At 44.2% G+C, this 25,501-nt stretch overlaps 1 protein-coding gene across 1 annotated transcript in view; it reads left to right on the forward strand.

The window, feature by feature from the left end:
- The window catches only part of SLC5A9 (solute carrier family 5 (sodium/sugar cotransporter), member 9), a 23,567-nt gene extending 16,262 nt beyond the window's left edge, over positions 1-7,305 (forward strand). Inside the window, exons 13-15 of the mRNA XM_009573790.1 lie at positions 4,983-5,085; positions 6,113-6,130; positions 7,100-7,305. Of these exons, the coding sequence (XP_009572085.1) occupies positions 4,983-5,085; positions 6,113-6,130; positions 7,100-7,305 (327 nt within the window). The remainder of the gene's footprint in view (positions 1-4,982; positions 5,086-6,112; positions 6,131-7,099) is intronic.
- The last annotated feature ends 18,196 nt before the right edge of the window (positions 7,306-25,501 follow it).

The raw sequence follows: 25,501 nt of genomic DNA on the forward strand, positions 1-25,501 counted from the left end.
TCCTTAGAGGAGATTTTCAGTAGAAATAGGTGAGTTTATAGGTGCTGGACTTAACGGACCTTATCTGACATATTCTTCAAAGAGCCAATGCTCAGAAAAGGTGGATTCAGACTGGAAGTGGTCCAGGGAGGAAAGCCAATGAGATGGTCAGGGAGGATAGGATTTTGTCTGAAACAACTGTGTGCAGTTATCAAAAAGGAATAAAAGATAAGGGGTGGTGGCTGGCCCCCCAGGTACATCTGCAGAGCCAGGGAGGGAGGAGAGCTTGCGAAAGGGCAGTGTGGGCCATGAACAAACATAGGCTGGGCTTCTGGGCTTTTTTTTGGGAAGTTTTCTAAAGAGGGATGTTCAGGATAAACTTTTGGTAAGCTATGGACCCCACATAGTACTGAGCTCAGTGCTTGACTTCTGTATAAGAGATTCTGTTGAAGAAAATGAATAACAATTAATGATATTGCCTGTGGCAGTGAGAGGCTGGACACAGAGACCCAGCTCAATCATCTGATGATGGTGATGACCATCCACGTCCCATGTGCCCCCCGGCCCTCAGTATCTTCCCACCGCAAGGAAAATGAGATGGGCTGCCAGGCAGTTTGTGCCAGTAAGTGGCAGCTAATTCCCCCTTCCCATAGCTCCGTAGGAATGGGAGAGTCTTCCCCTATTTGGTTTTAGTCTGATTCCCATTCAGTTTCTACTATTTATCCCCAATTTCAACAGGAAAGGTCTGACCTTGGTCCTCAGAGAACAGCCAAAGTGAAGGCGTGGTTTTTAAGCTGAGGTAGGTGCCAACATTGCTGGGTTGCTGCCTGTCTGGCATGAATCTGAGTGGGCAGCATTAAACCCAACATTTTTCATTTTCCCACAGTCAGACTCACCCCCATTTTTGCCCTAGACAGGAGCACAGGTGTAGGTTTGGACCATCACTCCCGGTGGCATGGTTTCTCATGGTGTCCTGCAAGCAGGGCTTGTCTCCTCATCTCAGGTTAGTCTGTGGCTGTGCTGAGATGGCTCAAGGACAGAAGGGTTTTGGGAAGGAGGGGCAGGAGGTAGAAATCAGGATGGACGTGTCAGGCTCTAACCCTCTGGGCAGAAATTATCACCTGAACTTTGTGTTTGGCCATTAGAGACCTCAGGTTGCTGGCTTTTGGCATGCAAGTGGGCAAACCTGTGGTGAAGAGCCTGTATGTCCCCATGAGAGTGGTTGAGAGGGAGAGGCTGGTAGCAGGTGTCACGGCAGAGGATATCTGAAGCTCTGGTGCTTCCCAGTCCCATGTGTTGGTCAATTCACTTTATGAGCCTCCGACATTTCCCCCATAAAAATCGCATGGGGCTAGTTCTGCTAGCCCTTATCCGTGCAGAGCCTTGAGATGTAATGATGAAAGACACTGCATAAGAGCTAGGAATTACGCCATTTATTTTGTCAAGCGAAAGGAAAAGAAAAACAAGCCACCAAAGAAAAAGCCAAGGAAATATAGTGATAGATCATACTTCAACATATGTAAATCAGCGTAGCTCCACTGCCTTCAAAGACCAGGAGCAGCTGTTGAGCTCAGTTATGCCGCTTTACACCAGCTGAGGATCTGCACTGGACAACTTTAAATATTGAACCTCAATGCTTTTCAGATAGTAAATGGGCAAAAGGAGAAAAGAAATTGTATCTGATGTTACAGTGGTACAGCTAATGTGCCTGGCTTTAAATGAATTACAATCCAAGAACTGCAAGCTGTAGCATTTTCTCCTGCTGTTTTGGACACTCTCCCATCCCTGTGGTGATTGATGCTGTGCTGGAAAACAAGTATGCAAGGAATTTGTTTGGTGTGCTCCAGAGTTCATATGTCTTCATTGTAGGTAGTCCATATCGTGTCATGCCGTCCTTGAAAACCCTGCAAAAGAGCTTACAATTAAATTTGAGACTGTGAAGCTGAAACACAACTGTCAGGTGCCAGATGGCATTTTGGAACAGAAGGATTTATTCTAGTTTACAAACCACAAAAGAAAAACTTTGCTGAGTTCTTGCAAACTCCCTTGCCCAAGGAGAATATGAGGATGAAAAGGGAGAGGAACAGGCCACAAAGCACGAGTGCTACACGAGCAGGTCACCTCCTCAGAGGTCAGGGCTCACCCAGACAGGCTGATGGATTGGAAATTCCACTTGATGTGCTCTGGAGTCGGGGATGTTTTCCCTGTGTCCTGAGGTCTGGCTTCAGTGGCTCCTTTAGGTGCATGGCTTAGGAGGAGCACCAAACCTGCTTTGGCTGGCCTGAACCCACACCGTGCACTCCTGGGGTGCTGCCACTGAAGCTCCCACAGCACCATTTAGTGCCACTCACAGCAAAGTGTGCTCAGGTCCTGTGGGAACCAGGCACTCACAGAGGAGCTAACTAAGGGGGGACACAGGGCTCCCCGAGCAGTGCCCACGCATGGCTCTGCAGTGGGGAGCAGAGCCACAGGGCTCCCCAGGACCTGCCAAGCAGCTACCCCCCGATCACCTGCCCTTGGGCATGGCGGCCTCAGGCAGCATTTCCAAGGTCCAAGTCAATTCTGCTAACGCAGCTCCCCCGTCAGCAGTTCTCCTTATTTATGTATTTTCTTGCTTTCTCCAGGCATGCAAAACACATGCCATCACCTGCCTCCCCCATCCCCATCCCTTCGTCATCCATGCCAGGGAAGCGTAGCCAGCCCCGTGGTGGCCTCCATGGCCACACAATGCTGCTGCTGTGCCCCAGCACGTGTCCTTCTGGCAATGGCAGAGGAAAAACAGGGACCTCAGGGAATTCAGCCAGCCAAAACCCACCATAGGGGAGCTTGAAGCTGGAGCATGGGTGTGATGCTTCACCGAGAAGCCCTCTAGGGTGGTGGTGTGCTTTATTTGGCCATGGTCAAAGCATCAGCTCCTGGGTGGGTCAGTGGGATGATACGCGATGAAGTTACCTGTGTGTCTACGCTGCTTTCAATTGGGAATCGCTCCCGTCTGGCAGAGTCTGAGCCCCAGGTGAACTCCAGCCCTTGCAGATTTTGCTGCAAGTGAAGAGACAGTCATTCAGTGACACACGGGAAGAGGAGGGAAAAAGAAAAAAGTTTTGGAAATCCTTTAGTACCCTGAAACTTTGCTATGTTCCAGTGACATTTCCTAAGTGATTAAAAAGAAAAAAAGAATCCTTGAGAAAGATGAGGATCATCAAATCAAAGCAATTTAGCACATCGTGACAAGAAAGATTAGCCCTGCCCAATGCTCATCTTGGTTGAAAATGATTTAAATAAAGCTATAAATCTTCTGGAAATTATGCAACATTTTGTGTCAGCTGGAAACTCCTGCCTAGATTTGTGTGTGTAAAATTCAAAAATTAAACTCACGTTACTTTGTAAGTGACCCATTTGAGACGTTCATTTCCATACGGGCAGGTCAGGGAGGCAGCCGCTCGTCAGGCAAGTATGTGACTCTGCCTGACCTGTTGTCACCACTGCAGCTTCGCTGCCCCGGTCCCCTCCTGCGGCTGCTCTGCAGGGCAGCCGACGGGCTGGCGCGGGAGGGCAGCCCATGGACCTGGGCGGCTGCGTTTGAGTGGGATTGATGAGCGTGGTCTTTGCTGCCTGGCTCGGCCAGACCGCGCAGAGGTTAGGAAGTGCTGATGCCAGCAAGCTGCCTGGTGTGCCATGGTCAGCCAAAGAAGCAGCAGGCCGGGCTTAAATTCAAAGACCTGAGCCCCTGGGATGGTTAACCTCACCCCATAGCTGCAAAAGAACCACCGTGAGGTTTGCAAGATTAAGGCCTCCTGTGCACTCCTTGTGTCCCAGGGAGGATAAGAGTTTCAGACCTCCTGCTTCTGTGAAGCAGAGCAGATGGCAGCCACAGCAGCCTGTCCAGGACTGATTGTCTTTCATGGCTTTTGACGGTTCTTTCACTGAAAGACTGCAGAGAGAGGTAATGTCTGGTATTGGCCCGATAGAGAAAACTGGAATTAAAAAACAAAGAAAAAATAGCCAAACCAACAAACAAACAAAAAAGAGAAAAGGCATTTGGACAGGCAAGTCTTACAGTGTGTGCCCAGAGCTCCTGTTTTCCTACTTGTAACTACACCTGTTGGTCTAATGCATGGTATAATCCCCCTGCGAATTGTGACTTGACATTTGCCGTCATGGCTCTGTCTGCCCGCATAGTTGTACTTCTTGAACACTTACTTGCAGTCGCAGAGCAGAGACACAACACTGCTACTTTTCTCATTAAAAGCCCTGAGATAAGCTTATTTGGAAGTGCAGGTTGCTGCTTCGACATGAGCTTGTCCCAGCTGTGGGGTTTAATGTTCAGATTGGGTTTTCTTTTCTTAATAAAACAACTGAGATGAGACAGAAGATCCTCCAGTCCCTCCCCATGTCCCAGAGAAGGAGCTGCTCAAATACCAGCGTTCCCATGGCCATATGTCTATGTCATGCCCCTATGGCCATATATCTGCATGCCAGCACCCAACTGATCTCTCTCTGCTGAGGGTACAATTGCTGTCTGTGATTGACTGTATGCAGAGAGGGAGGGTTATCTTGCCTTCTTTTTTTTTTTTTTTTATAAATTGACTTTATTACCCTTCCCTGTTGGAGGGCTGCCATTCTGGACACAGATCATCATTACTTCATGTCAATCAAGTGAGCTTAGCAAATTGGAAGCTCCTTCTTCAATGTCTACTAAAAGGTTACTCTTGGTAGAAACAGGGATGGAACAGGTTAATTAAAAAAATAGAAGGAAAGAAACTAGATTAATTCACACTTTTTCTCAGCTTTTCAGTTCCAACTGGAGAAGGTACCAGCCTTCCTTTCCAGGGTGTGGGCACCTGTGCAGAAGCGAGGTGAGAGAAAATGGGGGAACAACTATCATCCCAGAACAGGTCTCTCAGCACCGTCTTGGATCTGTCCCCCTCAAAGAGGCAGATGACTGGCAGGCCAGTTTGGGACTCGCAGGCAATAACCTGTTTGTTCTCTGTCCCACTTTGCAGCTCGCTTGCCTGACGTGGTGGACAAGACACACGAAGGCACCTGCCATTGACCTGAAGAATTGCGAGAGTGAAGCAGCAGAGATCAATCCAGCCATCGGGGAGAGTGACTTGGTCGAAAGTGTAGATTCAGGCAATAAGGAGGAGGCAGGTAGGGTGGCTGGCTGTAAACAAGCATGCTCATGTGGTGAGTGCACAGCCAAGATCTCATGCAAGTCCCTCTAAAGCTCATGAGAGGCCATCTGTTGCATGCACTGGAGTTGGGGCTTGTATTTACTGGTGTATCAGTTATGAGGATGGGACAAATGGAAGTGTTGCGGTTCTTGGTCCTCCCAACATACCTTCTAGCATTTACCTTTATGTTGCAGTTCTCTGAATGGCTCAGAAGAGCTGCCATTCCTGAAATCAAAGAAAACTCACCATTCAGTAAAAAGATTTTACTCCTCCCTAGAACAAGTTGTTTACCCAAGCAAACTACCCTGGTCCGGCCCTGCCCAGGTCACAGTATTATTTTAACACTTCAGGCCTGGACACTTAATGGTGTGCTGGACTTCTTAGATGGGAGTCAACGGCCACTTACGAACATCTCTTGGGAGGATGGAGGTCTGTGCCCCATTGACACTGGGGCTTTGTGCCATGACACTGCATCTATTTGTCTGTCTCACCAAGATGCTCTTGGGGAGCTCCATAGCACTACTGCAGGCATAACCAAAGCAGCAGCTACCAGAAGCGCTGTGAAAGTCACGGCAGGCTCTGTAATTTCAACTTTCAGCACGTAAAAGTGGCATCCCTTCCTGTCCTCATCATTGCTAGAAGATAAAACCCTTGTGTATGTGCTAGAGATGCCTCCTCCTCGCTCCTGTGTGAGCTCTGCTGGCCAATTCACTCAGTGATGCTGTAACATACTATATCAAAATAGTATCACGGTCTGAAGGGACCATGAGACACTGGGAGCGGATGTGTGCACTTCGTGGATGTCCTAGGATGAATCTACAAGCCTCAGTTTTCTCATTTACATTATGCCAATAGTATCTTTCATCTTCCCTTAAGATATAAGCCATCGTTAAAGCTCAGACCCAAATTGCTTAAATAATAGCTGTGTGTCCTACCAAGTGTATCTAGTAAGAAGGAAGGCAAAGGGTCAAATGAACGTAAAGAGTCGTCAGGGGACAGAATAGTAACAGAAGATGCTACGTAGGCAAGTTTTTTTCAGAGTGGACAGAGGTTTATTCTGCAAATCCATTAAAAAAATGCAGCTTTCTGGTTCTGAGCTTAACCTTCCAAGGTTACAGAGCAGAAAAACTCAGAAGAAAGGTACGTACACGAGATTTCACTCCTTCCTTTTGATGGTCAGTTCAAAGGACATTGGTACCAATTACAGCTAAGCTAAACAGACGTGAACAACTAAAGAAATATTTTAATTATTTTTTTCCCAATAGAGTAAGTTTGGGTTTAAGATGAATGCAGCCATTCAGCATTATTTATTATTTCTTATCAATTCCTAGTTCACTTAACTAGCTCATATTTTTATAAACAAATGTCTTGGTATTTTGGTAATTAGTGATGATGGGCAAGGAAATGCGAAACGCAGCAGTTGACAGTTTAATGAGGTTTTTTTTGGAGTAACACCTTTTTCAAGGCCTTATGACATTCTGCATTTCAAAAAAAGGTTATATTTGGAAAGAACAGCCAGTGAAATACACACGGCATAGGGCTGACAATTAAAACACATACTTCACCCGGCATGTCACGTGTAATAAATAAGCCAGGAGATCTCTAAATGGACCATCATGCTGTCAGGAATTTGTGAAAGTGGATAGAAGTGGGGTCGGGGAGGAGGGGGAAGAGGTCTGTTAATTAACTAATGAACGATTAGTGTTGCAATCAACCAAATGTAATCAGGCTGTGCTGTACATGGTCGAGGCAGAGCTTTCTCTTTTCCCTTCTTTTCCTTTCCCTTCCCGTCTCCCATCTCCCATCATCATCTTGCATCTCCCATCCAAGGCGCATCCCAAGCCCCAATCCAGATTGGTCAATGCACCTTCAAACTGGTGGAAGGAGGGAGGGAAAAGCCCCAGCGAGACGATAACACCCATTGTTTGGTCCGACTCTCGCAGCAGCCAAGCCTCCCTGCTGGAAAATGCTGTACTTGTGGTTCTGCGGTCTGTCCACCGGCCCCACGCCCACCCTGTCCCAGGAGGAGAGAGCTGCCCTGGAGCGGAGACTCACCAGCATCGAGGAAAAGCCCCTGTGGAAGACTGTTTGCGATGTTAATGCTATTCTCCTACTGACCATTAATGTCTTTCTGTGGGCGTATTTCGGCTGAGGTGGGGTCAGACAGCATATGGCTTTGGTTTCTCTCGGGGGACCTCATCTTCATGTCTAAGCCAGAGGTGTCAGGTGACAGAGACCCTGGTGATGGTCCCCAGAGGCACCGGCATCCCTTGGCGCAGCCCTTCCCCGGAGGCACCGCTTGCTGGAAATGACTGCGGGGCTCAGTTTCTCCATGAGATAACATGTGACCAAGACTCAAAACTGGTCACATCCAGGATGCAGGGGACGTGTGGGGCAGCATGTGGGTGAAGTTAGAAGACCTGGGGTCAATTTTAAAGGTGCAGAGCCAAGCCCAGCAAGGAGCAAAGGCTTTGGAAAGTCCAGTTGTGTCATGGCCGGGTCCTCGCTCCCCTTATGCACCAGCTCAGGTGCTGACTTTGCACCGCTGCTCTTAGTGGAAGGACTTCTGGTTTACACTGGTGTGGGGAAGGAGACTTAAGCACTACCTGCAGTTTTTTTATACGGCTAAAATTCAGATGGGGTTAGTGTGGGACAACTAGATTAGCTTAGCAGCGACAACCCTGGCTCCCACAGCCACCCCAGGACCTGTGTTGGACCCCCCCAGTTGGGATCGGCAGCAGGGACAGGGGCTTGCCCACCCTCCCTGAGCCCCCCACCCTGCCCACTCTGCCGTGACAGTGGGTCTTACAACAGCCTGACCTTGTTTACTCATCGGGCCAATCCTGCCCCTTAACAGCATTACCAGCAATAAAGGTGCCTTAGTAACAAAGCCAATTTTGACTTTGGGTTATTGTGGTTATATATCCTGCACTGACGCACAAAGGTCTCCCTGGGACCACGGTGACCTGGCGGTGGTAGGGAAAAGAAATATCCTTCCGTGGGCAAGTCCAGGCCCCTCTCACCCACTTTGGTATCATCATGAAACGTGGCATGGCCATAACCTTTTAAACCACCTCCGGAGGAAGAGGTGGCAATACCCACTGTTAGTGTCTTTGTCTGGAGAAGGCCCACAGAGATGTGACCTCTCCACTCCAGCATCCAAGGGGCATGTCCAAGCCACCAGGCATGGGCTGTGTGGGGAAGCGAGGGCATGTGGTGAAGCACAATGCCATAACGATGAAAAAAATGAGTCATGATCCAGCAAGGAGAGGAGAAACAAGGCTCTGTGCCCATCTGGCATAGGGAGCCCAGGTCACGGTTCCCCCGTTCATCCTCAGTTTGGATGGAGGAGACTGAATCAGCTGTGCAGGATGGGGTCTGTGCTGTGCTCATGCAGGTCAATACAAGCATTTGCTTCTTCTAAGAGGAAAAAGTAGATTTTCTTTGAATAAGGGAGATCTCAGCCCGGTCAGTCGCCCGTCCATCCCCACGGGAGAGGCACAGAACGCAGAGCTTGCCTTGCCTTTCCGCTATTCAATTTCGAGCAGGTGGTGCCCAGATCAGAGGGTGCCTCACAACATTTAGAGGAAATCAAGTTACCAGCTGTGATTAATAGCTGGTAAATGTCTAATAATAATGGACGCATTTCTAATGCCTTTAGAAATAGCAGGTTTCTCCTCTCCTCGCCTAGAGCAGCGAGGTGCTGCGTGCTCCTGAGCCACAGAGCCCCTCAGCAGCACTTCGCTCGATGGCTTTATTGGCTTTTTCTGACCACACATCTGCTAAAGCCATGCGGAAAGCAACGCGGAGCAGGATGAGGAATACTGGGGGATTTTTTTAACTGTTTGAGATTATTCTTTTCCCCTAAGAAAATTTCAGTTTTGCAGAGAATAGAAGTGAAATTTACTAAGCCTTTTTTTTTTAAAAAAATCACACAAGTAGTTTTAATCTTTGGATATATGATGCTGACCTCTTCCCCTCCCCATCTCATCCCATGGATCCTGGAAGACAAGGTTTCCTTTAAAATGATGATGTCTATGTCAGTTAAACAAAGTAATGCGCTTTGAGAGATGTGACTGCATCCCTGAGCTTGGCCGCAGAAGGAATGGAGACATCCACGCTGCCAGATGCAGCCAGCCGTGCGCCCCACAGGAGAAACATGTTTCATTGGTAAATTTATTTGACTTACTACTCTGCTTTGAACCAGTAAAGCAAAACAAAAGAAAAAAGAATAATTGGGGAGGGGAAGTCTGACATGTTTTATCTCAAAACATCTTGACCTTTCCTTGTATTTTCTAGGAAAACACTATATTTAGCTGAAAAAAATTAAAACCAGACCAAAAACAGATTATATTTTTCCTCCTGGTTGAAAATTGGGGGTGGGGGGGAGTTTCCTTTTCATGTTATTCCTCATTTCAGTCCCTCTGCTCCTTCTCGTCTCTTACACCCATTCCCTCTGCCTAGATCCACGTGCAGCTCTTCCCCTCTGCATCTCCCAGCCCGTCCTTCCCAGCCTTGATAATTTCCAGTTTATGCTACTTCTCCCCGTGGGTCGCACTTGAACACAGGGAGTCCCTCCAGCCCCAGCTCCCACTCGCCTCCCCACAGCAAGCGGGACCCTGCTCGCCCCGGCAGCTCCCCATCAGCCTCACCCCCGCGTGCCAAGGAGCCGCAGGGACAGGGATAGGGACAAGGATGAGGACAGGATGGGATGGGAGGGGTGGGATGGGATGATGTTCAGCTCCCTGCTGCTGCAGGGGTAATCATAGAATCATTAAGGTTGGAAAAGACCTCTAAGATCATCGAGTCCAACCATCAACCCAACACCACCATGCCCACTAAACCATGTCCCTAAGCGCCTCATCTACACGTCTTTTAAGTACTTCCAGGGTTGGTGACTCCACCACTTCCCTGGGCAGCCTCTTCCAAGGCCTGACCACTCTTTCAGTAAAGAAATTTTTCCTAATGTCCAAATGGACATTAATAATGCTGTGGCAGAGCGCGCTGCTGTGAGCGTGCAGCTCTCTGCACCGCCTGAGATATGCTCTGGGGGTTTTAAGAGGGAAACCCCAACAGAGGCTCTGCAGGTGGAGTGATTATAAGCCCAAAATAAAACGCTCTTTTCCTAACAGGGACGATGAAGGCTGAAAAACCAAGGCCCGTGACAGTCACATGCAGCACCCGTGAAGAGCTTTATCTCTTAACACACTGTACATCCAGTGAAGCGGGGGTACTTTCTAAAGCTGTGTCAGTTGAAGACATACAAGTGCTTAAAAGCCTCTGGCAGGCTCTGGAGGAACCTTTTTAAAGATACATGAGGTGGGACGAGCGCAGACCCTGAGCGAAAGTGTGTGTCAAACACCAGGTGCTGCAGCTGCTGCAGCCCAAGCTGCTCTGCGCCCGGAGCAGCTTCTCCACCAGCATCGCTCAGCCCACACCGCGAGGGCAGAGCTCCCAAAGGAACAAGGATTACCTGTGAATCCAGCCAGCCATAGCCCCAAAAGCAAGGAATGAGCAAATTCATGGGGTCTGGAAGAGGTTTTTAGCAGTGACATGGGGAAATGCAGGTGGGAAGTCAGAGCCCAGCAGAGCCGGGGCTTCGGCGATGACAGGGTCATCCGATGGCAGATGCGGCAGCACGGCCTCGGCGTTGGGCTCCTCGTGAGCCTTTCCCGGGGAGTAGCTTGTCATCGCCCCAGGAGCACTATACAGCCTCGCTTCTCACAGCGTGTGATGAATTGCAATATCCTAACAAGAACGCATCGCTTTCAGAGCTGTAACCAATATACAAGTCCATTGGCAGCAGATGTTATTAATGATGCCAATACATATTTTCATATTAATCTTCCATACTAGGCTTGTGTCTATCTGCAAATGATTATCATTCATTTTCCTGACAAATCTATCAAGATCATTTATTACTGTTCGGCAAAGGATCTTCTTTTAAACAAAGATTAATAACATTGCATTTTATCTGGCTGGCTGAGCCAAAGGAAATGAAATTAACAATGAACCCTACAAACATGTCATCACTTTAATTTACTGGAAAATATTTTAAAATGTTATTTAAAAGAATATACGCTATGGTGGGCACAGTTTATTACAAAGAAAAGAAATGAAACCGCATGCATTTTAGCAGGGTGGAGAGTGAGTTAGCAAACAGGGCACCGTGTTTTCTCTGGTTCCTCACACTCGTTTTCTGGGACAAGGACGGAGCAGTGCACGCAGCCGCCTTGGTGTGCACAGACGGGCACCTGCCCAGCTGAATCGTAGCTGGAAGCCACTGTTTCTAGGTTAAAGTGGATCCTACCTGGGATCACAAGCCCTCATCCCTGCGGGGAGCGGAGCACTGCCCTCCCTGTGTCCCTGTAGAGGGAAACTTTACCAGGGTAAAGCTCATGGAGATCTGAGGGAGAGGAGGGGACACGTGGGCTGACAGACTCCCAGCACCCTTCTGCGCTTTTGGTCCCTATGAGGAAAAGAAACAAACTCAGTAAATTTACATGGATTAGTTTCCTTTCTTCAGCACTCTCTTCTTAGACTTTCCCCTCCCTTCGTTTGAGGGGAGAGGAGAAGGTTGCTTAAAACAATTTTGAATTACGTAGCCAAGAAGTGTTTCTCCTACAGATAATAAAGTCAACTTCTTACCTTCAGTGGATTCATCTTATCTTACCCAGATACCAGGTTAGGAGCAATGTTTTAAACCCCAGACAAAAGAAAATAACCCTGCTAATCTCAAGCTGTAGCAATTTCAAAATGCTGACATATCGGCAAGAGGATTTCCAAGTGTGCATTTGTGTATCTCTGCAGAGGAGCAAAAGCACACTCGCTAAATTGGCTGGTATTTAACCATACATTTTATAGCTAGAGAACAAAGTCTTCTGGATTTTTTTTTAATTAAAAAGTCATCAATGTAGCATAGGTCTTCCAAAATTTATAACAAATAAGAAAAGCCTGAACATACCCCAAAGCAGGGTTTGGCTTGTCTGCAGTTCAAAAGGTAATGAGTTAATAAGAGAAGCAAGTTGCCCCTCTGCTTAAGCTGGAGATGTATCTCCAGTTACCCTGGGGACACTTTCGTAGTTTCATAAGTGGCGAGAAGCTCAGGCTGCACATGTCCAGGCCATGCATACTGAAGTAGGACCAGACTCCAGCCTTCTAAAAGGTCTAATCTTTTACTTTGACCCAGAATTTACTGGTAGGATTTGGGATCTTTGACTGAGCAATAACGACAACACAAATGGCAGAACATCCCTGCCTATTTCTTTAGCAAACTGCCAGCTTAGCCGTGTTTCTTTTAGCACAGTGGTCAATCCTGGCATAAAGACTACAAGCTAAGAAAAAACGGGTTTCTGGCTAAAGTGTTTAAAAGCTAAATACTCATTACATTAGAAAAAAAAGGAGCTGCACCTTATTTCTAGTGAGACTGCATCTCGCTCCAGCTTTCAGCTGCTAGATTTCATCAAGCCTCTTCTGTTACATTAAGCAGTTGCCTGTTATGAACTTATACCACATAAATAAAAATCATAGGCAGCACATGCAGAGAAATGGAGCTTTATAATCACGGAAAGGCAAAAAAGGGGATAAAGCCAAAAGGAAGTGGCAAAGGACAAAATGTAGCAGATGCAAAAAACAAATTCAAGCCTCTCATCTCACCGTCCTGTATATATATTTAATGGGGTTCATTTATTTTCTGCATTTCAGACTAATGCCAGCATAATGTGGGAGGCGTTATCCAACCTCGGTGATCCCCCAAAGCTGGGTATGAACAGTTTTTAGTTTGTTTGCCTTGAGCAGTAAGAGCGATGTACAGGGTGTTGTGAAGGCGACACAGGGAGCAATAAATGAAAGTGATTTTTTAGCATAGATAAAATGTTGGTGTCACGACAATTCCAGATTTTTGAACAGCCTCCTCTGAAGCAGGTGAACATGAGTGAAGAAGCCAATTGCCAAGCTGCCCCAACACAGTGTTGCTGCAATGGCGACGAAGGCACCCTTCCAGGCTGTGAAAGATTGCAAGGAAACGTCACCACCTGTTCTTCAGAGAAATGAAAGACAACGACTTCCTCATCACCCAAACATAACCTTCTCCCCAGTGGAGAAGGCAAATCCACTGGCAACCAAAATACCAGATGTCCTTGTTGGAGAAATGCTCAAGGAGGAGTCTTTATTGGTGTTGCCCATCATTGCCCCAAATCCCACTGCACACACCGCTGCCTTTTCCCAAGTGTACCCTGACCCTCAGTCTCACGCATTTTCTCCAGCTTTCTGTGACTCAGTGAGTCTTGAAACTCCTACAGGAGAGATGGAGAATGCTTCTGTCCCAGAACAGCCCCTCAACCCAAGAACTAGGCACTCTTCAAAGTCTGTTATAGGTTTAAAGTCCTTCAAGAGGAGCAGGGAAGTCTGTGGACATCCAATGGCTCTTTAATTCCTGACCTGAGATCCCATATAATACCTGAAGCCGTCTTCATGCCTTCCCTCCCCTTGCCTCAAATGCAATTTCCAACACCTCTGTGTATCCATCTCCATCACAGTACATGGGGAGATGTTATTTAAGCATGTGCCATCTGGTCAAAGTCTGGCATCAAGGTATCAGTGTGCCATTCAAGCACAGCCTAAGATTTCATAAGCAAAAACTGAAATATCATGCAGTGCAATATTATAGATAAGCTGTCCAAGCAAGACCAGATGGCACCACCATGCCAAGGACAACAAACAGAGATATTAAGTTGTCAGAGTACAAACCAAAGTCAGCCTGAGCTGCTGACTGCATGCCATTTCTGTGCACGATTCCCAGGAACGAGAAACAAGCTGTCCCAAAAGACACTGCAGAAATGCTCCTGGAGAGGGCACTTGAAGAACGCTCTGTGAGCCACAGGGTGTCCCCTGAGGAGTCCCAGTGCCACACAAGGGGGAGTGTGCATAAGAGTGCATTACAGTACACATGTATGCGAAACACAAGAGCAACTGCAGTTGCAACACTCAGTTACTGCTCTATGGCGTGGTTTCTCTACTAGACTACTATGAGGTTGGGCTGACAGCACTCCGGCTTCAGTACTGGGATGGAGATCATCGGGGACAATTTCTCTGCCCACTTTCTGGCTTAGACTAACAGAGCAGGCTTTATTTCTGAGTGTGTGTGGGGAGCAAGGACCAGGGTAACCATTTTAAGAAACCCGTAATTTTTGCTGCATTTGTTCAAAACAGGAATGTTATTCAAAACATTCAGCTATGACTCGCTCCTGTAGCTTCCACAAAAGAAGCATTCAATTTAATATGTGAGACTCATAACCAACTCACGCAGTGCAACAGTTCACATCAGTTTGAAGAAAAAAATTCTGCTGGAAGCACAGGCAAGTAGCAGTGTCAATTTTTCATTAACCTACAGCCACTGTCTCTGTAGACTTAAGTAGCTGTAAGTAAGATTACTGTTATAATTTCTTCTGGTCCTTAAGGGGAGGGAAAAAAAGACTTCTCAAAACTTTTAAGGTCATTAAAAAAATCCCACCTTTAAATTGGAGGTAGTTTCAGTTTACTTTCATATTTCAAAATCAAATCTTAGTTTCAGCCTCACATCAAAGCAGAAATGTCAGTTGCTTTGTTTCTACATCTTCCATGAAAGAAGTTCCAGCTTATACATGAGCCGAATGCCAAGTAAATAGATCTTCCTGGGGAACAAAGACAGCTTTTTTTGTTTGTCTTAAACATATGTAAATAGAGTCCCAGGAGCTGAGCTGCCTGTCGCTTCCACCAGGTTTACACTCATGTCACTCCAGCTGGCTATTTCTGACCGACCTTAGGTCAGAACTGCAGAAGTTTCCCTCCCTCCTCCTCCACACACTCGTATCGAGCAGCCACTCAAGCCCTTTCCCTCCAGCCTCATACCTCAGCAAACAGGAAACAGTTTAATATGTATTCCTTTTTTGCTAGTTTCTTATTCCTTCTTTTCCTTTCTTTGTTTTTAAGTTCCAGTTGCAGAATCACAGAAGTACTTTGGTCCTCTGTCACAGGCACTGAGACGGTTCTGAAAAGCTTTCAGCAGATAAGATCAGTATCTGACAATATATGGCTACTATCAATAAACAGCGATATATTAAAGACTGATGGTATCTACTGGTTCATGGTCAAGATTATGGGGGGCAGGGAAGAAACAGGAATGAATTGGTAAGAAAAATTACTTTTTTTTTTTTAAAAAAAAAAAAAAACAAAACAACAGGAGGGCACCGTCAGTCTTGGGATTTCTCTGTTCAGTACCAGGCATTTAAACAGTGGAGAGTTATTTTCCACAATGCCAGAAGACAACAAAGAAGAGTACAATCCCTTCACATGCCCATCTTCTATTACTCAACTTTTCTTTTTTTAAAATTTAAAAGAGCAGATCAATGCAAAATTAAGAGCACTTAATGCTTGTCATTTCCAAATGGCTTGGGTTATATCTCAATCTTCAGCACCTGTTTTGGGTGTAATACTGGGTAGCACTGAGGGATGCATCACTTTATAGGCTATGCATAAGCCGTAATTAAGGAAAATCCTCAAGTACACGAGAAACCTCATTTTTGATTGGCCAAGTTACCATAACTTACTGATCATTCAAATCACTCGACTATTATTCAGTGTTTCCTTCTCCCTGCTTTTTTCATCTTTTGACAAGTTTACAAAGAAAAGAATGGAGCAGAGCTTAGCTGCGTTACATCCAATATGCTGCCTACACAAACGCCAGAGAAGCTAAATGAACCCCAGAACATATGGCACTCTGCTGACAGAGCTCAGAAACTGGTTCTGCATGAGCAACAAGGAACATCTTGAAATGCACAAGACATATGTGTTTTAGGAGGAAGATTGAAGTGTTTCATAATAAAACAGGACAAAGTGAAATACAAGTGCTGTATAAAATTTTAATTAAAAACTGGTTTTACCCCTCAACGTGAATGTACAATATGTTTCCCAGATGGATTTCATATTTAAGTATTATCCAAACCAAAAACGTAAATGAGACAAATAAAGCCTTCAAAAATGGCACAGAGGCTAAAATGTATGTAAACACTAGATGACTGCGGTGAAAACAAGGCAGGCAGGGAAAGCAACCTCTTAGCAAATGTTTACTACTGGAGTACTGAATGAAACAGTTCATACAACTATAGTCTTAGTAACAACACAATTAGCTAAACATTCAAAAATTCAAGTCAGTGTAACAATACAAATATATGCATTAGAATTCACCTCTGTTCAGTGATGTAAATGGTGCTTTTGTTACTTAAAGTTTCACAGGTTATTTTATACACTGAAAATGCATAATGCATAGCATGCCATGCATCAAACCACTCTCAAAGTCTACCCCTGCTTTCAGCCTCCCACCCTCACTTTGTGTGAAGTTCTGTTCACACATTCAATGGCATCAGCTGTACAGGGTTACGCAAATGCCTGACCGCAGAACAAAATTTTTGTGCTGTATGCTCGGGATCAGTAAATTCTTATGAACCAGGAGGGATGTTGTTTTGCAACAGCAAACCCCGTTCCCCGAAGAGGTGAGAAGGTGGCTCAGATCGCCATTTCTCAGATTGCAGAGAGTTCTCTGCTAGATCAGAAGCAATCACCCAGAATTGAATGGAAATACACATGAAGAAAAAGCACAGTCTCCACATTGATCAAGCAAAGAGAAAGATTACAGTTCCTTCATGTTGCCATCCAGACAAACTATCGCTGCACTTCAGTGAATTTCTCACTGAAGACAAACAGGGAACAAACTGCGTGTCTTTGGCAAGCCAACATTGTTAACAAAACGAGTTACAGCCTCATCTTTTAAGGGCTTCGGTTGATGATGTTTTGAATTCCATGGAGAAAGCAGTAGAAACCGATGCAATCAATGGGGCATGTGCAGTGTAATAGGAACAGGAATATTAGGTGTTCTTGATCACTTCCCACAACACTGGTTTATTTGTTGAAACTGAGAGGAACTGGGCAAAGACCGGTTCTCTGCTGCTACCAGAGACCACCACCTAAACCAGATATCATTTCTGTCAGTGAGGTAGCTCATTAAGATCATCCACAGAAGAGCTGTTTTCTCTTAGTTTCAATTGTTTTCACTGGAACCAAGAAGCTAAGTTGCATTGATTTGAAAGTTCCCCCAAATGCCTTGACTACTAAACAAATCTCTTGAGATACTTTCAACATCCTGATAATGATCACTCTGTAACCACTGAAGTAATTAACATAATGGTAGGCTTTCCTATGACCCAGAGATTCCACTTTACAATATTTATACCGTTAAGTTACCACTGCTAAACAGCTAAGAATTTTGTTGCATAGTTCAGTGTTTTAGAAAACAGTTTCAAGCTTAAAAATTAGGAAGAGCAGAATTATATAATAAGCTATTCCTTGCACACAGACTGAAAAGGCAGAGATTCCTTCCAACTTACTTTCTCTGACAAACCTATGGCACACCACACAAACTTTTCCACTGTCAAGTTGCACACACCATTGCACCCCTTGCTCCTGGGGAGAGGATGAGAACAAATGATGTGATAGACGTTAATAGCACTGATTAGTACACATAGCAGAAAAAACTAAGACATCAGGATGATGAAAAAATAATTTGTATTAAAAAAACCCAAAGATATCACGAGAGCAATCAGTATGAGTACGATGAACCCAGATCATTCAGGAGACAGAAGCTGAGTAGGATACCCACTGTAAAGATTACTCCTTTATGTAGTAAAGCAGTTCATTATCTTTTTCAGCCATCTCTTAGATTTAATAGGTTTCTATCTTGATAAGTTTAAGACTTGCTTAATAATTGGCTGATTAAAACATAATAAACCTAGGAAAATTAAAAGAAAGCCTTTTTAGTAACCTGGAGATGAGATGGGACTTTTCAGCCAGGCTTCCACAAAATAATTTCTGTAACATTCACCTCAGGAATCCCAAAGCACTTTACAGTCACTTAATTAAGCTTCAATAGAGCACAAATTCCCCATTTTACAGCTGAGGTAACAATGAGAGGGAGTTTGGAACAGACTATTTAATACTGAGCAGAGCTATATATTCTGTTATTTTGCCCAAAAAATAGATTCCCAACACTTATAGGTAGATTTCTTTCTCCCGACTGTTTTGGCAGCCTCCTAAGTAATAGTAAAATTCCAAGATGTGATGCACAATCTAAAGAACAGCCTTCATCATCTTCCAAGCTGCTCAGATTTGTGATATAAACACTGCTGCCCATCTATCTTACAAAGCTGCTCCTACCTGTTCCCATCACTCTAGCCATCCCTCTGCCTCTTGTCCCCAGTGGACCAATTTAAGCTTCCCTCCTTCTAGTTGAAAACTTAGATAAGGCAAATCATTAAAGAGTTTGACATTTTTGCCTTTAATCCACAACAGGTCAATGACTGAGTGATTTCCAAAGCAACTACTACTCAGCAAAGGATTTGCATTTCTACTCAACACAGGCAGGCAGTTTGTCTAAAGCCACCCCAAGATCCTGCACTATACCAAGTTATTTGTAGGAAAGAGGGAAGGGAGCAGGTAGGAGGCAGACTCTGACTTATTAAAATGAAAGTGATTAAAATATTGCACTGATTGCATACTGCAAGCAACACTGGATGCTGAATAGCATTTGGTGAGAATACTCACGGGTTATAATAACTTGGGGAGGGCAACAGAAAGAGACAGACTCTACAGAAAAACACTAAATTGCTCTTAATCTAGCCCATTATTTCTAGATTTAAGTAGGCAGTTTTCCTTTAGGAGGTAAAATGATGGGGGTGGAATTATGCCATCCCACTGTCACTAACAGACCACTTTGTGGATGGCAAAAGATAAGGAATGAGCATTGAAAATGCTATTTAAAGCTCCACTCAGGAACCTAGAAATTTGCATTTGATAGAAGGGATTTAAATTGTATCAGAAGGCAAGGTGCACTAAACAATTACAGTTTATTACTATGTTGGTTCACTGCCTGAACTTATCACATACTGCAGTAGCAAAGGGGCAGCAGTGCTCAGTGCACTTCAGCTATATGCATATTAATAGGAGGGTTAGCTGAGCAAACAGGGAAGGGGCCAAAATCTTCTGAAAACGAAGTGGCTTGCAGATTTTATGGACAGATCGGAGTAATTTGGGTCTTAAGTCACATTTCACAGAAAAGTTTTCCATTAACCAAACCGGATTTCCAGCACAGTGCTTGGAAGACAACTCTCTTTGCTGTATTACAGCATATAAGCTATGGAATGACTCTGACCCAAGAGAGAAACACATATCCTGCAGCAGCTGATTCCGAAAGACATTATACACACCATCGCCCCTCGCAGCTGGAGCAGGACCAAAGACACTCACAGTCTATCTGCTTCATTTGGTGTTATGCTGCATACGAAGACTACAGTGAGAATATTCATAATCGTCAAAATTCAATATATGACACTTTTTTTTTCTCCCATCCAGTTTTCACCTTTGATGAAAAATTTTTCATCTTTGATGAAAAACTGAAGGTTGCCATATTACCATATGCTTCCTTTCTTTAGCTAGGGGAATAGAACAGATATAACCCAGCCATTCTTCTGGACCCCTCAAAAACATTACCCTGTTTTTTCAAAGTGGCCTCCAACCTTCCTTATCCCCTCCTTGTGTCTTGAATTCATGGCAACCTGTGTCCTTACTTATCCATACAAAAAACCAAAGCCTCAGCATTCAGGCCTTCTTACACATTGAACAAACAGGAACTAAAGTCTGCTGGATTGGTGGGGAGGGAAAAAATCGAACAGTACTTCTATGGCACAGAACCAGATTAGGCCAAAGGGGAGCAGCCAATCTTCAGAAGACTGTAACTTTTACTAAGCTATGACACTGTGGAGGGAAAACACAGAGAATATTGAATGAAAACTTTGGGATACCATGAGAACAGTAAATCTTATGGCTCAAACACATACAAGGAAACCACAGCAACCTTCAGATTTCAGTAGATTCATTTTAAACCAAAAGCTTGGAAAGTATCTCTCAGAATATGCCCTGCCTATTTAGGATCCATTCGAATATACCTACTCTCCTGAGCAGCAAGGAGAAAGAAACTATTCCTTTATGGACTAATACAGGCTCACAGGAATAGGCTAATGAATGAATACCAGGTACCAGTAGCACAACACTCCATGGCCACCATGCCTTCAGTGGCACAGTTTGGGTAAGTTTTACTTTTCACTGCTGCAAAAAAAACGTATTACTACTTCATAGAGTGACTCAACACTTATTCATATGTCGTGGTTTAACCCCAGCCGGCAACTAAGCACCACACAACCGCTCGCCCACTCCCCCCTGGTGGGATGGGGGAGAGAATCAGAAGAGTAAAAGTGAGAAAACTCGTGGGTTGAGATAAAGACAGTTTAAGTAGTAAAGCAAAAGCCGCGCGCGCAAGCAAAGCAAAACAAGGAATTTATTCACTCCTTCCCATCGGCAGGCAGGTGTTCAGCCATCTCCAGGAAAGCAGGGCTCCATCACGCGTAACGGTTACTTGGGAAGACAAGCGCCATCACTCTGAACGTCCCCCCTTCCTTCTTCTTCCCCAGTTTTATATGCTGAGCATGATGTCATATGGTATGTAATATCCCTTTGGTCAGTTGGGGTCAGCTGTCCCAGCTGTGTCCCCTCCCAGCTTCTTGTGCCCCCCGAGCCTACTCGCTGGTGGGGTGGTGTGAGAAGCAGAAAAGAAGCACTTGACTCTATGTAAGCACTGCTCAGCAATAACAAAAACATCCCCATATTATCAACACTGTTTTCAGCACAAATCCAAACCACAGCCCCATACTAGCTACTATAAAGAAAATTAACTCTATCCCAGCCAAAACCAGCATAAGACCATGCAGCTAATGCCCTTTGAAAGCACTAATGTGCTAAATGGCATCAGGACAGGAAGTTATCAGTGTTAATCCACTTCAACTGGTTTACAGTTACAAGGAATAGAAATGTCTATATGCAAGACACTTCCTCTAAGAGTCCCCTTTCCTGAAACAGAAGCACACAGCCTTTCAACGTGCTTTCCCACTAGCATAATTGCTCACCAACTGCTTTCTCAAATCAATTATGTTGTCTCAGCATTAAAGGATGGAAGGCAGAGTAGACCAACTTTTTGTTTATCTAGGCATGCTGGCAGGTTACAGTCATATGTCTGCCATCTGTACTGCTAGCTTTATCTTTTATCCAATCATAACAGGTAAAATGGCATTGGTGTAATTGAATCTGTTCGCTCAGTCAGGGAAGGAGCCAGAACAGGCATTTGTTTTTTCCCCCATTCTGAAAGGAAGCAGGAGATGGACACTCTTGCCCTTTTAAAACATTCCGCTTTTCAATAGATGGGCAATTTGCCCCGGTCTGCTAATGTGGGATCTGTTCAATGCAAGGCTGAAAAGGTTCCATCCCCAGGGAAAGCATCGAACTGCTGATGAACATTTGGTGGCCTTTAGCAAAAACGATGCGATTTCTGCCAACAGGATCCCAGCAGACTAGGAAGGACAGGCTCCAAATTAGGTGGGATTGTGATGCAGGAACTTCAGAAGGCCTGTTTGGGGTATATGAGGAGCCTGCTGACTAGCTCCAGTCTTTCCCCCTCCACACTCCTTTCTTACTCATATTTTTTAAAATTACAAGTATATTGCAAATGTCATGGCTGCATTCAAGAGAACCTGGAAACTTCCAAATGCACAGGGTGTGTGAAGATGACCTTTCTTCTAATACAAAGGCTGCTGGGTTGGGTGGGTTTCTTTTAAAATTTGACAGTATTAGAAAATTTGTGACTAAAGGTGCTTGAAACCACTTTGAAAGCATGTCTATAGGACAGTATCAGAGTTTCTGCCCGTCTCAAAAATAAACAATTTTCTAGAAAACAATTCCCTTTGTCCCAGATGGGATGCTTTTAAATCAACACTCACATTCACCTTCCTCTTTAGACCCCCTCTCTGAACACTAGGACATACTGCTTCTTCAACCAATTCTGTTTATGTTACTAAATAGCTTTAATTATTTAATAAGAATTGGCTGCAGCTGAAACCCGAGTTGGTGTCAAACAGGAATGTACAGCAGACCTATTAGTCTTCAAATGACTATCTTTTCATAGTTTCAAAGGAGCAACACCATCTTGATTAACTGTGGAGTGGCTTAGTTGCTGTTGGGTTTGGGGGAGGCGGGGGACAGGCAGGGGGATGTTAATAGTTTCCTTTTGGCAACCCAGGCCAAAACCTCATTTCTCCAAAACCCTGCCCAACAATAATTACAGCTTAAAAATAGAGTACAAATATTTGTTACATAAAAATAAGTTCCATCACAAATATGAACACTGTGTACTGTGCATTTCCAGGTGAATTGCTATCAGGAGTGCATTTTTCGGTCCGAAACAGTGCCAGAAGCTTTTCGGTACATGTTTCTGTATATTTTCTCGAGACTCTCTTCAAAGATTGCCCTGTGAGGCTTCCCTTTGTATACAGCTGCACGACTAGACCAATATTCACCATTATCCAAGTGAACACTAGTGTTCTGCAGCACTGGTGAACTGTCAACAGAAAGAAGATAAGAAATAATGATCAAATCAAGATAAGGAGGAGGAATCAGAAGCACAAAACCAGCAGAAATCCAAATATAGAACTTGCTAATCATGGATTACCTTTCACAAATTGATAAAAAAGACTGCACTGCAGCTACTTCTAAGGAATGGGAGCCCCACGTTATTCATTCACACAAATTCTCCCCCACTTATCTGAGTGCACTTGATAATACCTCCCAAATAGGAAGAGAATTAATTTTCAAAGAGCACGCAGTAATTTTGCTGTATTTTGACAGGCAGTGTGACTAGGCACTAAGCCTATGCAAGAGCAGCACAGTAGGATTTTTGTGTCCTTTGAAGGTCACAATGTAACCACAAGCAGCTATTTCAATATGAAGACAATCTATCAAAGGTATATTAAATTACTGTGGTTGCAGCTGTAAAGTGCTCTACTGGAAACATCTTGGATTAAGTATTCTACCAAATACATTATGATATAGTGGCAATTGAGTGTTCCTTCCCCACCCCATCTTCTGTGTCACTGTTTTAATACTAAACACAAATACTGTCTCATATTTCAGTTGCTTTGAGAAATTATTTCGTAAATCTACAAAATGAAATATATTCTCTGAAAATCATTACGAAACCCTGACAAATCTGAAGTGTGTATATCTAAACTTCATGACTACTTGCCTTCTCTTGAAACTTTCAAAACAAAGGCTTGTATCATATAATGAAATGAGCCATTTTCCTGTAATAAAGCATGAAACAAGTAGCTCAAAAATCATAAGCAAAAAATGACTACTGAGGTGATATTTTTCACATCTGCTCAGAGATTTAGGCACTTAAGACACTTAAAAATTAGGACTGAGTTATCTTCAGCCTTTCATGAATGTTCCCAGTCTGGGAAATGAAACTGGACATGTGAAGCTTATGGTGACCATCTTCACTTAGGAAATGGATTACATTTCACAGGGAAGCTTTATATTTTCTTATATACATAGAGTCATAGAAGAGTTTGGATTGGAAGGGGCCTTTAAAGGTCATCTAGTCCAACCCCCCTACACCTGCAGGGATATCTTCAACTAGATCGTATAATTTATTAATCTACTACAGTCAAATCAGTACTTAAAACTTTGTCCTCAAGTTAGTATCAGTAAACACCCATGATAAAATTGAAAGAAACCTTATGTCAAAGGACTCAGAAATATACTTCTAGCTAGCTGCATCAAAACATAAGGTTTTCACTTTAAGAAAGGAAAATGGTGAGGGAAGAAGAGGAAGATGTAGGATCCGTTTTCTAAAGTCACATTTCTAAGCTTCCACTATCCCATGGAAAACAAAAGAAGGAATAGCTTTTGCTTTTAGATTTCTTACATTCAAATATTATGATGATGCCAATCTACACCACATAAAACAACAACAAGATCATCTTTATGTGGCTCCAATATTAAAAAGGGAGGAAGGCCACTTTCACACTTTTTCAAAAAAGACCCAACATTTAAAGTCAGTCAACAGCATGAAGAAAATTTAAACCTGTTTACCATCCTGGAGAGGGTAAACTGTGCTTCACAGTTTGGACACAAAGAAACCAACCTACCAAACAGCAAAATCAACAGAAAAGTTATACAGGCCTGTGTTAAATGTAGACAAGTCAATACCCTGGGGACCCATCGACAACTGAAGTTTTACCTCCTCCTTTCTGCAGTTCGTGTTACCTCACTTCTGATGGAGAATTCTCAGGCCAACAAATAAGCACAGCACTAGGAGTGGTACTTGTAACTCTACAACAAACAGCTCTGACACTCTTTTCCTTGGAATCCACTTCCTGCAGTCAGCCTTGTGCTTGCCTTTTCTTCTACTAAAAGCTTAATCTACATAGAGACACTCAAAATCCAACCACTTTAACTGCAGTAAAGGAAAGACTTAAAAAACAATAGTAACTTTCACAGGTTCCTTATTCTGGTACTGACAAAGACTTAAAATAAAAAAAAAAAAAGACATAAGCTTCATTTTCCCTTCTTTTTTTGGTGGGGGGATGTGTGTGTATGTATTTCCATTAGCCAGTCCTTGCACGTGACATACTTAGCACTGGTGTGGACAAAGATACAGCCAAGCTAGGGAAGAATCCCTCTCCTGTCTCAACTGGAAACCAGCTGACAACCTGAGCTAAGCAATCTGGGAATTGCACACACAAATCATATTAACAGCAGGATTTCTGCACGCAACTCCCTGCTCTGAAATATCTGTCATATGCTTTTGTTCCCTCATACATCTCCTTTAAGAGTCCCAGAAGTTCTTTTCTGAGTGAATCATATACTAAATATTTCACAAAACACGGACCTTTTCCTTACTCCCAGTGGTTTTCAATCATCTACTTTACTGCCAACATTTGGTCGACAGTACCATGTCCTTCTATGAACTCTGTCTCTGTCCTTGTATCCTGTTTATGAGCACTGTGGCAAACACTCAGCAACCAGACTGTCCTCGAATCCTTTTATGTCTTGCCCTTCAGTGAATGGGACTAGTGCTGCTGGCCTCTAAACCCAAGGAGAGTCCTTTCCCAACTTGAGTGCTACATTTCATATCCCATCACTTCTTGATTCTGTAGTATTAGGATTTGTTTCTTCTTTTTTCATGGTCTGCAGTTTCAGCATCAATCTCAAAGTCCCAAAGCTGCCTCAAAACAAAAACTTGCACTTTCTCTCTCACAAACACATCCTACACAATTTAACTGCAGCAGCTGTCAGGACAAAGGATAAAGGAGCAAAAAGGCTACACGCAGAATACAGGAGTGAGCACAGGTATAGAAATACCTGTAACTGGG

Source organism: Fulmarus glacialis, unplaced genomic scaffold, assembly GCF_000690835.1.
Source record: "Fulmarus glacialis isolate BGI_N327 unplaced genomic scaffold, ASM69083v1 scaffold5053, whole genome shotgun sequence".
NCBI classification, from domain to species: Eukaryota; Metazoa; Chordata; class Aves; order Procellariiformes; family Procellariidae; genus Fulmarus; species Fulmarus glacialis.